This window comes from Pollachius pollachius (genome assembly GCF_949987615.1).
Source record: "Pollachius pollachius genome assembly, chromosome: 4".
NCBI classification, from domain to species: Eukaryota; Metazoa; Chordata; class Actinopteri; order Gadiformes; family Gadidae; genus Pollachius; species Pollachius pollachius.
In genome coordinates, this window is record NC_136937.1 from 3,973,267 (window position 1) to 3,984,727 (window position 11,461).

Genomic DNA, 11,461 nt, shown 5'->3' on the forward strand with positions numbered 1-11,461 from the left:
GTTTACAGATATGTCTGAAAATATATTGCATTCATGGCGAATTTAATAAGTCCAAGAAACGATATATTACTGTATTCCCCAAAGCCCCAACTGCCAGTTTCCCTCTGTGGCTCAGACGTGAGAGGCGAAATCATACATTCTGGGCCCTACAGACCCAAAACGCAAACATCCTTATATAGGCCTGGGCCTATATAAGGCCCAGGCCTGACTACAGCTCTTCTGTGTATTCTGGCTTAGGGGAGGGCCAACTATGTTTTAATATCACGTCGATAGGGGCCAGCTTTAGCACAGCTGGGTCGGAGGTCAAGCTAACCACAGGTAGCCAAATAAAAGGTAGCACCGTAATCCAAGCTAGGTCAGAAAGGCAGCAGTGCAGCGTGTGCTTAATCACTTTCAAATCGAGGCAACTTCACCACCAAGCTGTAACCCAACCGAAGCTTTCTGGACAAAAAGTTAAGTCAGTCAAACTTGATTCACTGACGTGTGGCGACTGAAGGGCCACCGGTTCAGCGGGACTCCTAATCTCGGTACTTGAATCGTTAAACTGCAGGGTTTTCTCTGAAGATAAGCTTGGGTTGGGTGGGAGCCCAGCCCTGCGTTTGAGTTTGAAATGTAGAAGGCCAATACATCGTACACTGACGAGCGCTTACTTTTAAGTCGATCAGCATCTGGAAGACGGATGGGTGTCGTTTATCATCAACGTCGTATTTTGTCTGTATTTTTAAATTTATCAAGCCGTTATCAAGCCAAGGGAAATCACAAATCTGTCCATCTCAGTCGTATGGTTGTTAGTCTAGGGAGAACATGTTGGCCTCTTGTCAGTGATATATTTATAGTCTGTAGGAAAAGTCCTACGGGGTAATTGAGTTCCCATCTCCCGGTGAAGACAGGCCCCATACATCCTGTTTTGAGAGGCAATCATGTGGAGAATGAACTCGGTGGGGAGGTTTTGCAAGGCTGAGCAAAAAACATCCATTAGAATAAAACAAGTTCATGATGATAAACCGAGTTCATGATGATAAACCAAGTTCATTGAGAAAAAGCGAAAGTTTTTCAAGGTTGATGAACAAAGTTCATGATTAGAAACCAAGTTCAATGATAAACCAAGTTCATGATAATAAACCAAGTTAATGTCGCCAAACTAAACGCAGCTCATTAGCGTTGATGAAGATCGAGGCACAACCATATCAACTGCGGACATTAAAAGCCCCCGGTCCACGTGCCCACTCGAACAAACACTTACCTGGCTGCGTTCCAAATCGCCTTTTTCTTCTTTCTACTTGCAGCACGTACTTGAGCTAGCCTTGCAAAGTACGTGCTGTTGCATACAGTATGCATACAATTGGAACATACCATAGGTGATCCCACTACAGGTGATTGCACTGATAAGCACACCTGTAGTAGGATGTAGTACAACATCCTGGTATTATTGGCTTGCTTAATTTTCCATAATATGTATCAACTTGGGACAAACTAAATATTTCTCTGCAATACTAAATAGTATGGTAGTGTCGTGGTGTTAGAACGCACGGTGTGGCTCGGTCAACGGGGACACTGAATAAAAACAACTCCCTTATAAAACGTGACGTCACATCAGAAGGCCCGCCTCCATTTTGGAAGCACAGGAGCAAGGAACGTCATTGGTGGTAATGGCGTGTCGGTCATTGTTTGTTAATTAATCGAGATATTAATTGTCATTATGAGGAGTAATGATCGTGTTTAAAAACGGCCACAGTTTCATATATATATACACACACACTAATGTATGCCTATAGTGCTGCATAGGTCTCGGTGTATTTACTTTGATTCATTCAGGAGACTTAAACTCTTTTGAGCCCTATCATGCAAACCGATCATGCAGCCGAGGACACGAGTCCAGCCGAGGGCACGATCCCAGCCGAGGACACGAGGACACGAGCCCAGCCGAGGACACGGCGGTCTCTCTGTCTGAAGGACGCACACCTGCCGAAAATATCTTTCTCTCTGTTGAGACGGTCCACTAACAGTCCACCACGTCCACATGTGGGCCGGCCGAAATCATGCATTCGACATCCGAGTGAAGATAAACTTGTCACCAAGGTCATTAAGACAGTGTTTTAGACAGACAGACAGACAGACAGACAGACAGATAGACAGACAGACGGATAAAATATTTTATTCATCCAATATTCACCATCCCATATTCACTTTATTTACCGTACCATTGACAAACAACAAAATGGAAAACAGTAAAAAATCAATCAACTCAAATATGAACAATAACGTACGATTGGGGCTTCTTATTATAAGCATGAACGGCTGAACTCTCAATTTTCTCTTTTTTTCTCTCTCTGTTTCAAGTATTACAGTTCCCATGACAACCAAGGCCTTCCCTTGTTCGGAAGATGTTCGCTCTGTGATGACGTGATAGGGTGACAGTAGTTTGGAACCGTGGAAGTAACATGTTTCAGCTATGCTGCGTGTTGCTTCAAGCGCGCGCACACTCACCCACACGCACACACAGACACGCTAGCACGCACACATATGCGCGCAAGCACCCACACATCACACAAAACCACAAACACACTCTCTCAAGCGCACGCGCGCGCACACACACGCCGTACGCACGCGCACACCACACACAGACACATACACACCATTTTAACACAAACGATATTCTGCACTTAAACACACCCTACTTTTACGTTTCATAAATAATGGGCTTTTATTCGTTTTTTATGTTTTAAATGTGTGCCACGTCAAGGACAAACTTTGAGGTGGCACTCCGCTAACTGTTCAGAATAGCCTACGGATTTGAATTAGGAAGACTTTACACAGATTGTGTTTAACGACCAGCGAATGCTGTACGAATTGTTCTGAGGCTCCCGGACTCATCACTGACTCCGCGGCCGTGCGTTTCTGTCGCTCCACGGTGGCGCTGGCGATCACACGACGTGCCGGGGCCTGCGCGTCTGATCTAGAAGGCTGATACGGACTCCGTCATGAGAATGTAAGTGTCAACAACAAACAGGCAAGGCTGTCGAGAACACACACACACACACACACACACACACACACACTCAGTTTGTACGCAACACACAGAAGCACATAGACATTTATAGAATATGCTATATAGACATAAAACACACACACAAACACACACACACACCATGTAGGCTTTACAGGCATAACAAATGTTATTATAGTATTATCATTATTGTTAGACTGACCAATCCGAGGACAACATCTCTGGCTCTGTGGTGAAACCTGTGTGTGATTCACCAAACTGTTTTTAAGTACCTGTGGCAGATGCTTTAAATAGTACCGGGGGAAGTGACATCACAAATGGAGTTCCCTATATTTGTTGTCCGATTTTGATTTCTTAAACGTTTTTTCCATTATTAAACCAATATAGTATTGTAATATCAACAATGTGGTGGTTGTGGGACACTTGGGATTACCTTAGAAAAGGGGCTTGAAAAATAAAATGTCATTATAATTCAAGTAGCCTAGAGGATTTTAAAACTGATGTCATTCTGAGATTAAAGACTTTGTAACCAAACCCTCACCTTTAAAGTAATATGGAATATATGTGCGGTGATGCAAGTTTTTTCTTTTCCGTTCTCCCCCAAAATGGTAATACAGGGTTCTGGTAGCTGATGAGAAAATGCTTTTCTAAAAGTGAAAGGCTTATTCAGACATTGAGTAGGGCCAGAAGTATTTGAATGATGCCATAGTTTGACATTTGTTACAATAATCCAATCAGGGAGTGTGAGTGTCCCAGTGTGTGTGTGTGTGTGTGTGTGTGTGTGTGTGTGTGTGTGTTTGTCTCAGTGTGCGTTTGTGTGTGTGTGTATCCCAGTGTGTGTGTGTGTGTGTATGTGTGTGTGTCCCAGTCTGTGTGTGTGTGTGTACATATATGTATTTTGGTAGAGGCTGTCCAAAATGTTCCCCGCTAAATGTGGCTCATATTACCTGCTCGACCCTAAGTGTTATTGCAATCGTCATTCACTTAAAAACCCCATTGTGAAAAATACCAGGGCAGCGATCAGGGAATAGCTTTTAACTGCTGAATGCTGAACCCAAAAGTATTTCACCTCTAAGGTGGCTGCCAGTGTTTTTGGCAGACAGCTTTCCAAGACTCAGAAGCCCTGCCAAGCAGAATAAAATAAGCTACAGTAGTATAGTCAACAATGAGATTGTAGGCTTATCACTAAATACGCCTTAAATTACACGTTTTTTTTTCTAAAGATGTCTGCCAAGATACTCTCCACAATGCCCATATAAGGCCAAACAACTCGGGGGAAACGTAATGTATTTGTGCTATATGAAACCACGTGGATTTTAATGTGAAGGTGGAAAGGAAACGCAGTGCACACGCCGGCTGTAGTAAAAGATGTTACTTTTAATAACGGATTTTCAGACAAAAAACAAGAAAACAAAGTGAACCCAAAAAGTAAACACAATCGGTTACAGAGAAAACGCACACGAGTTACACCACACCTCTCGCAAACGGGGCCCCACCCCCAACGACCGCGTCGCGAGCCGGCCCACCTGAGGCAAACATACACACAGGGAAGACAAGGGGGATTCATGCCACATTTATACCAGCATTACGGTAGTCAGAACGGCAACACACGCATACACGCACACACGCACACGACACGAGTAGCAAACAAACGCCATCCACCCATCAAGGTGGAAAATCATCAGCAGGTTGAAAATAAGAAGCGAAAAAAAAATCAAAAGCTGCACAGTGGACCGTTGGATCAACAGAGAACTTGAGACCTGCGCTGACATCACACCTATCGGTTGTCATCGGTTACCCGTGCCGTGGGGGATGGATGTCACGCCGGGGTTCAGATTGGTTTCCCTGCTCGAACATTTCAATGAGCAGCATACCAATCTAAACGTGACCCCTTAAAGGGGTGATTTTATGCCATCAGGTGTGAGTGTGATAAGACATTACAAGCTGTTTGAAAACCTGCCTTTTCCTGTGTTTTATTGACATCCCAAGTGGTAGTGTCCACCTAGATGTATGATGGATAGATCAGTCTACCAGCCTACCCAGTGGACTGTAGCAAATGTGGCCTATCTATACATCATACATCTAGGAACAGGCTGATTTTCAAACGGCTTGTAATGGCTTATCACACACACCTGGTGACATATCACCCCTTTAACTAATAACCATCTTGGACCTGAGGCCGAAACCTAACCCCTTTCTGTCTTATCTAAACTTAAACACACTTTCAAACTCCGAAAACCCTACCAGGGCCAAGACACTCCCTTAACCGTCCATTGAATGCTGACCTCTGGTCGCACAGCGGTCGACACCAGGTTTTAAGAACGAGGCTGACATGATTATACAATTTTCTTCTTATTGCCTGCATCCCCAATGCAAAGAACAATAGGAAGACACTTGTTAGCTAATTTAAGCACTGGTACAAAGTGTGCGCCATGCATGTTGGTTTGCTTACTCTTTTCCAGTGTCAGGTCACATGGATATGTTCTAAGAAACAGTATGGTGGTCAGACAAGTTTTAAGTATGGCTTCTGCTTACCCAAGCAACATGATAGCTTTTTATTTGGTGATTGGGTATTCACAGGGTTTTTTAATACAGCAATATAAGTGTGTGTTGGCTTATTAGACAGGCAATACCCAAGGTCATATCATTAGGGATGTGGGAGAGTACACATACTTTTATGACCCCTTGGCCTTGGCTATGCATGAGGTGACCAGGTACAGTACTAGTGCCTGTATAAGTATTCCTGGGCTAATATAGGTGGGATGTCAAACAGAAGTGTTTAGATAAAGGGAAAGCCGACAGGAGAAGCTGATAGGAGAAGGTGGAGTGAGAAGCCCTCGACCCACCCACTGGGTTTGAGATAGCCACCAGTAAACACTAAACTCAACTGGGACCGATTAAAAACCTTGCTCTGCTGAGAGGCACACAATTAATGATAAGCCTCAGTCAATTTCATTTATTGACCACTTCTCAGCCGATCCCACCTCAGGGGAAACCTCCAACAATCACCTCATTGGACCGAATTTCATGGGTTCTGAAATCTGGCCATTCAGGAATGTTCATGACTCACGACCACTAATACACTGGGGGAAATTCCTTTACATTTTAGTCGAGCACGGAAATTAACCGATAAGGGTTTGAAGGAACTCAAAAGATACATAATCTGACATCAAATTAATGACAATATGTTCATATGAAATCTGAAACCTGGCCGTGGGATTTTACCTTTTAAAATACAAAATAGCCATTATTGGTATTTGCCTTAAATAGCTAGATAAGTGATTCTGTGTGGACAGCCTAAATTGACACAGTAACACAGTTTTTTTATCTCTGTCCATCAATAAAACCTGGCTTATTATTATTATTAGTAGAAGTATTATTATTATGGCACAAGAGGTGACTGCAAATCCATTAAGTGTTGCCATGGCATAATCCAATACTGTTATTAGACATAATTTCACGTTGAAAATAAAATAATTCAAATGAATTAAATAATCACAAATCAAATGAACTCCGAACACATTCAATGTCCAACAACAAAAGAAAAAGCTAATTTGGTCCAACATGACACAGTGACACAGGTAAACATTAAAATACTTTCAAAACGGTGCCTCTTCACAATCAACCACGCATGCAACTAAAACCAGTAACTCCATTGTCCTCCTCGCTCGGATGGTTGTTCTGAACACGTTATATATATATATATTTTTTTTATCACGTTGTAAGGCTCACACTGTATCCGCCTCCGCCTTCTTTTGAGTAAACATTGACGTATACAAAGTCGATTCACCTTATATTATACAATTCATGCCAGTTCACATATGGCTTATCTTGAGAGTGTCAAACACACACTTGATCCATGTCGTGAGACATACATGAAGATATTGGCTGATACACAATATGGAGATCTTAAATAGTTATTGCCAGTATGGAGGGGTTATTATGTTTCAGGGGTATTATTAATGCAGCAGGATTTACAGATGAACAAACAACACTCAAATATTCATACACGGACATGCATGAAGATCAATCATATTATCATAATTATTATTATATATTATCAATATTATTATTAGCATCATAGGGCGATTATTTCATGATGTGATCAATTCAGAACTCTGTGAAACGCTCACAGAAGGTCACGCTGGAACGAGGACCATGTGTTCTGCGAAACGCAGGACCCCCAGACCTCAAAGCCATACCCGTACCCCCCACCCTGGCCTGAACCCCACTTTGAACAAGTACGGCACAGCCACAAAAGGGAAATAAAACGAGTCTGCGATGCGCACACCGTGAACGCCAGGACGCTGAGCGGATAAGGCTGCCATCTCTCTCGGTGAAACGCGCTAATGAATGAATCTGCAGCTGCTTTCAGCAGACATGCGGTTGTCATACGAAGGGTAGCGCAGCTGTCTGCTCATCAGTACAATAGACTAGCAGGAGGAATGTGTCGGGATACCCAGGCTGGTAATCATACGCCAAGGAGAGCATTACTGCCCATTCTCACTCGACGCAGGGGTGTTGTATATCCACTGCATAAGTTGTGTATGTAATGTGTATGACACTACAGTACGTTTTCTTTGCCACGTTAAAAGAAATCCTTGTTTACTTTGATAAAAGATCCACAGGTTTTTAGCACAAGAAGCCGTGGGTGTTTATTAGTTGAGTGACTACACTGTTGTGATACCTTATTTGGTTCTGTTGCGTTCTGCAGAAGGACAAGACAAAATAGTGTTGCTTTTGAACCACAGAGATTAAAGAGTTATTGCCACGCAGTGGGAACAGGAGGTGCCAGAGAAGCTGTTCAGACACTGTTTTCCCGAGCGGAATAGCGATGTTATTTTACCAATAAAGCATAGTTTATCTCGTCCAGAACAAAGCTTTACTCCTCACTCCTGTCAAAATAAAGGTTCCGTTTGATAAGGGAACATTTTACGCTCTCTCTCTGTATTGAACTTGGCAACAATCAGTAGTAATCATGACACAAATGTCAATGTATATTTCAAATTAAAAATTGGAACTTACAATGCAACTAGAATTATACCAAAAATACCAAAATAAAGGTTTTCGAGGGGGGGAAGCGCAGTGATGGAAGACGGTGCTGGGAGGGGTTACAGTAGTTCCCAGCTCACAGGTCGATCTTTAGTCGTGCGTTCGCTATTTTGACCCATTTATATAATATCAAATAAAACCAAAGAAGTTAGTATCCTTTGGTCATGTTTAAATCAAAGGTAACTTAATCTAGACAATTCTGGGTCCACAGCACTGCTATTTCTGAGTCTCAGTTGCTGGCTTGTATCTTTCTGCTGACCTCTATCCAACCTCCCTCTGCGTTATTATATTGCCTTGGAAATTTGCGAACACCTTGTTAAAAACATTTTAAAAAGAAATGTTAGAATTTCTGTAAAAAATAAACTTTGCCAGTGAGACAAGTCAATTAAAGATACAATAATTATAAAACCAAACCCCAACCAAAACGACACTTTACATCGCACACCCAAGCTAGCTTAGCCCACGGTTAGCCGTTGCTTCGCTATATCGATAACAGGGGTCACACGCGGGTGCGGTGGACGAACAGAGCGCTCCACTGGCCTTAATCGCCTAGTGGCCATCCTGGTTCCATCTTAACTCACGCAAGCTGGGTAGAGGGAACTCCACCCAAAGCGGTATCCCACATTCGCTCGCATTTAGAACCACGACAGCCCCTAGGATAATAATCTGGAGTAGGATGGGGAGGGGGGTCTTCAACACACACCTATTCTGAGGACAAGGGGGTCAGGCTGTGAGCAAGATGGTGGTGGTGGTGGTGGAGGTGGTAGTGATGGATGGAGGTGGGGGTAGGGAGGGGTGGAGGTTAGTCGGAGAAGAGACTGGCGAAGGACTGGCGGAGGCTGCGGATGGTCTCCGCCTTGGCCTCGTCGTCGGTGGGGTTCCCCCGCAGCGTCTCGGTGAAGGTGTTGGTCAGGGACTGGGACTTACTGCCAAAGAGATGGTGGATGCGGCCGTTAGCTAGTCCGTACGCTACGATAAGTGATAACACTATTCTGTCTAAAATCGATTTTAGGAAACATGTGGATGTGAGCCATTTGATCTAAACTAGTTGTTCTAAAGAAATTCGAAGAAGAAATAAAGAAAGACAATGAAATAATATCTGCTTGTTAAGGACTAAATAACAAATAGCAACATTTAAGACGTCTTTATGAGCTGCGTAATCAGCGTAGACTGTAGGGTGACTGCAGCAAACGACCATGGATGTAAAAAACACTCAACACATAACGTGTGAAGAAGGGACATAACCTTCCGAATGTCGACACCTAGCGGCCAGACCGAGTATTACTAGAACTGGTGAAATCGGACTTTCCATATTCATGAATGAACGGTTGACATGAATGTTTGTTTATTTTCATTGTATTGTTAAGCACCTTGTATTGCAATTTTGCAAGAAAGACGCTTTATAAATGAAGTTTGATTTTACATAACACACTACATTTGGAGGTTATGGGGGCCCCACTCACTTGAGCTGGGGGGCTTGCTTGTGGGTGGGCTGGCCGGCGCCTGGGGCCGGCAGGGGCCCGGGCTGGAAGGCCTGGCTGGGGGAGGTGGAGGCGGAGCGGGCCCTCTGGGGGGAGCTGTGGGCCGACTGGGACGGGGAACCGGAGGTGGAGCGGACCCCGGCTGGTGGTGGAAACACACACACACACACACACACACACACACACACACACACACAGACAGAGAGACACACACACACACACACACACACAGACAGAGACACACACACACACACACACACACACACACACACACACACACACACACACACACACACACAGACAGAGACACACAGACAGAGAGACACACACACACACATAGACAGAGAGACACACACACACACACACACACAGACACACACACAGACAGAGACACACACATACAGATTGTTATATGTTCACAACACACACATACACACATTTATAGAATATGCTATTTGGACATAACAGACACACAACACACAGTTTGTTATATGTACACAACACACACATTTATAGAATATGCTGTATAGACATAACAAACACACACACCATGTATGCTTTATAGGCATAAAACACAAAGTATGTTATATATACACATAATGCACACACACGCATACAAACACACACAAGGTATGTTAGATACACAGACAGCATTTCTTTTTCACACAACACACACTCACAATAACATAGCATGTTAGAGATACACCGCACAGACACATCATATTAAAAGCCTACATACACAACACACACAGACGCAGAGAAGGTTATATACACGCGACACACACACACACACAACATGTTATACATACACACCCGCACACTCAGACAGCATGTTAATAGATCCGGATCACAACAAACACGCGCACACACAGACCATATTCTATTTACACAACACACACATTTCAGAATACCTTGGGCCCGTCTTGGCTGGGTGGTCTGCGGGAGGGATACAGTGGTACGATTACGTCAGTGCCTTACAGCCTCACATCAATGCCGTGTGTTCGTGTCCATCAAAGAGCGGTTAGTTCACCTTGACAGAGCTGGGCTGGGGTACGGCGTTGACACCCAGGAGAACGGCCGCCATCTTGGTCATCACCATGTCTGTGATCAGCTGTTTATCCTCCTCCACGTGTTCACCGATCAGCGGCATGGAGCTGTCCATTACCTGACGTAGCAGCCAAGTAAAGAAACAAAGAAATCATCAGGCGATTCATACTCATCTTTCGACAGTAGTACCAACGCATTTCCACAAACGGCCGCTAGGTGTAAGTGTTGTACGTCTTATTTTTGCTAGATGCGTCACGATTGTTCGTTTCAAAGTTTCCTGTCAATTTTGGTGTCATTCTTATCAACGGGGGGTACATTTTTTATGGAAAAGGCAGCTTATTAATAATTTATTAAGCATCATCAAGCATTGAAATGTACTTTTATGGTACTTCCCATGAAAAATGGCACAAAAAAACACAGCCACCCAAAAACCCATTCGATGAGAAATGTTACATTACTAATATTGAATAATGAAATTCATAATAACTATTGTTAACATTATTATTACCATGACTTTGTCTTTCCCCTCGCCAAGCGCCTCCTCGGTCAATTTATTTCTAATTTATTATGGGGGCAAAGAGCTCACGAAATGGGAATACTTACGCAACCGTATTTATAGTATTCACGGTTCCCGTGGGAGTTGACGCATCGCTACAACCGCAATGCAGAGAGCGTGTGCGGTTCTATAAACTGTAAATATTATGTTGCCCCGGGCTCGACTAGGAAGGGCACACACGCGCACGCAGGCACGTAGACACACACAGCACATTCCTTCGCTAGACAAATGATTAATCTCAAATTATAATAACAATAATAACTAAACACAACTTTTCCATCGCTTAAGGTCACATGCACTCGTGCGCGTGTGCGCGCG

The 11,461-nt window shown here is 43.6% G+C and overlaps 1 protein-coding gene across 1 annotated transcript in view; it reads right to left on the reverse strand.

Moving 5' to 3' along the window:
- Nucleotides 1-8,861: 8,861 nt before the first annotated feature.
- The window catches only part of syn3 (synapsin III), a gene marked incomplete at both ends in the record, with an annotated part of 61,279 nt that continues 58,679 nt past the window's right edge, over nt 8,862-11,461 (reverse strand). Inside the window, 4 exon segments of the mRNA XM_079735630.1 lie at nt 8,862-8,985; nt 9,523-9,682; nt 10,452-10,476; nt 10,571-10,705. Of these exon segments, the coding sequence (XP_079591756.1) occupies nt 8,862-8,985; nt 9,523-9,682; nt 10,452-10,476; nt 10,571-10,705 (444 nt within the window).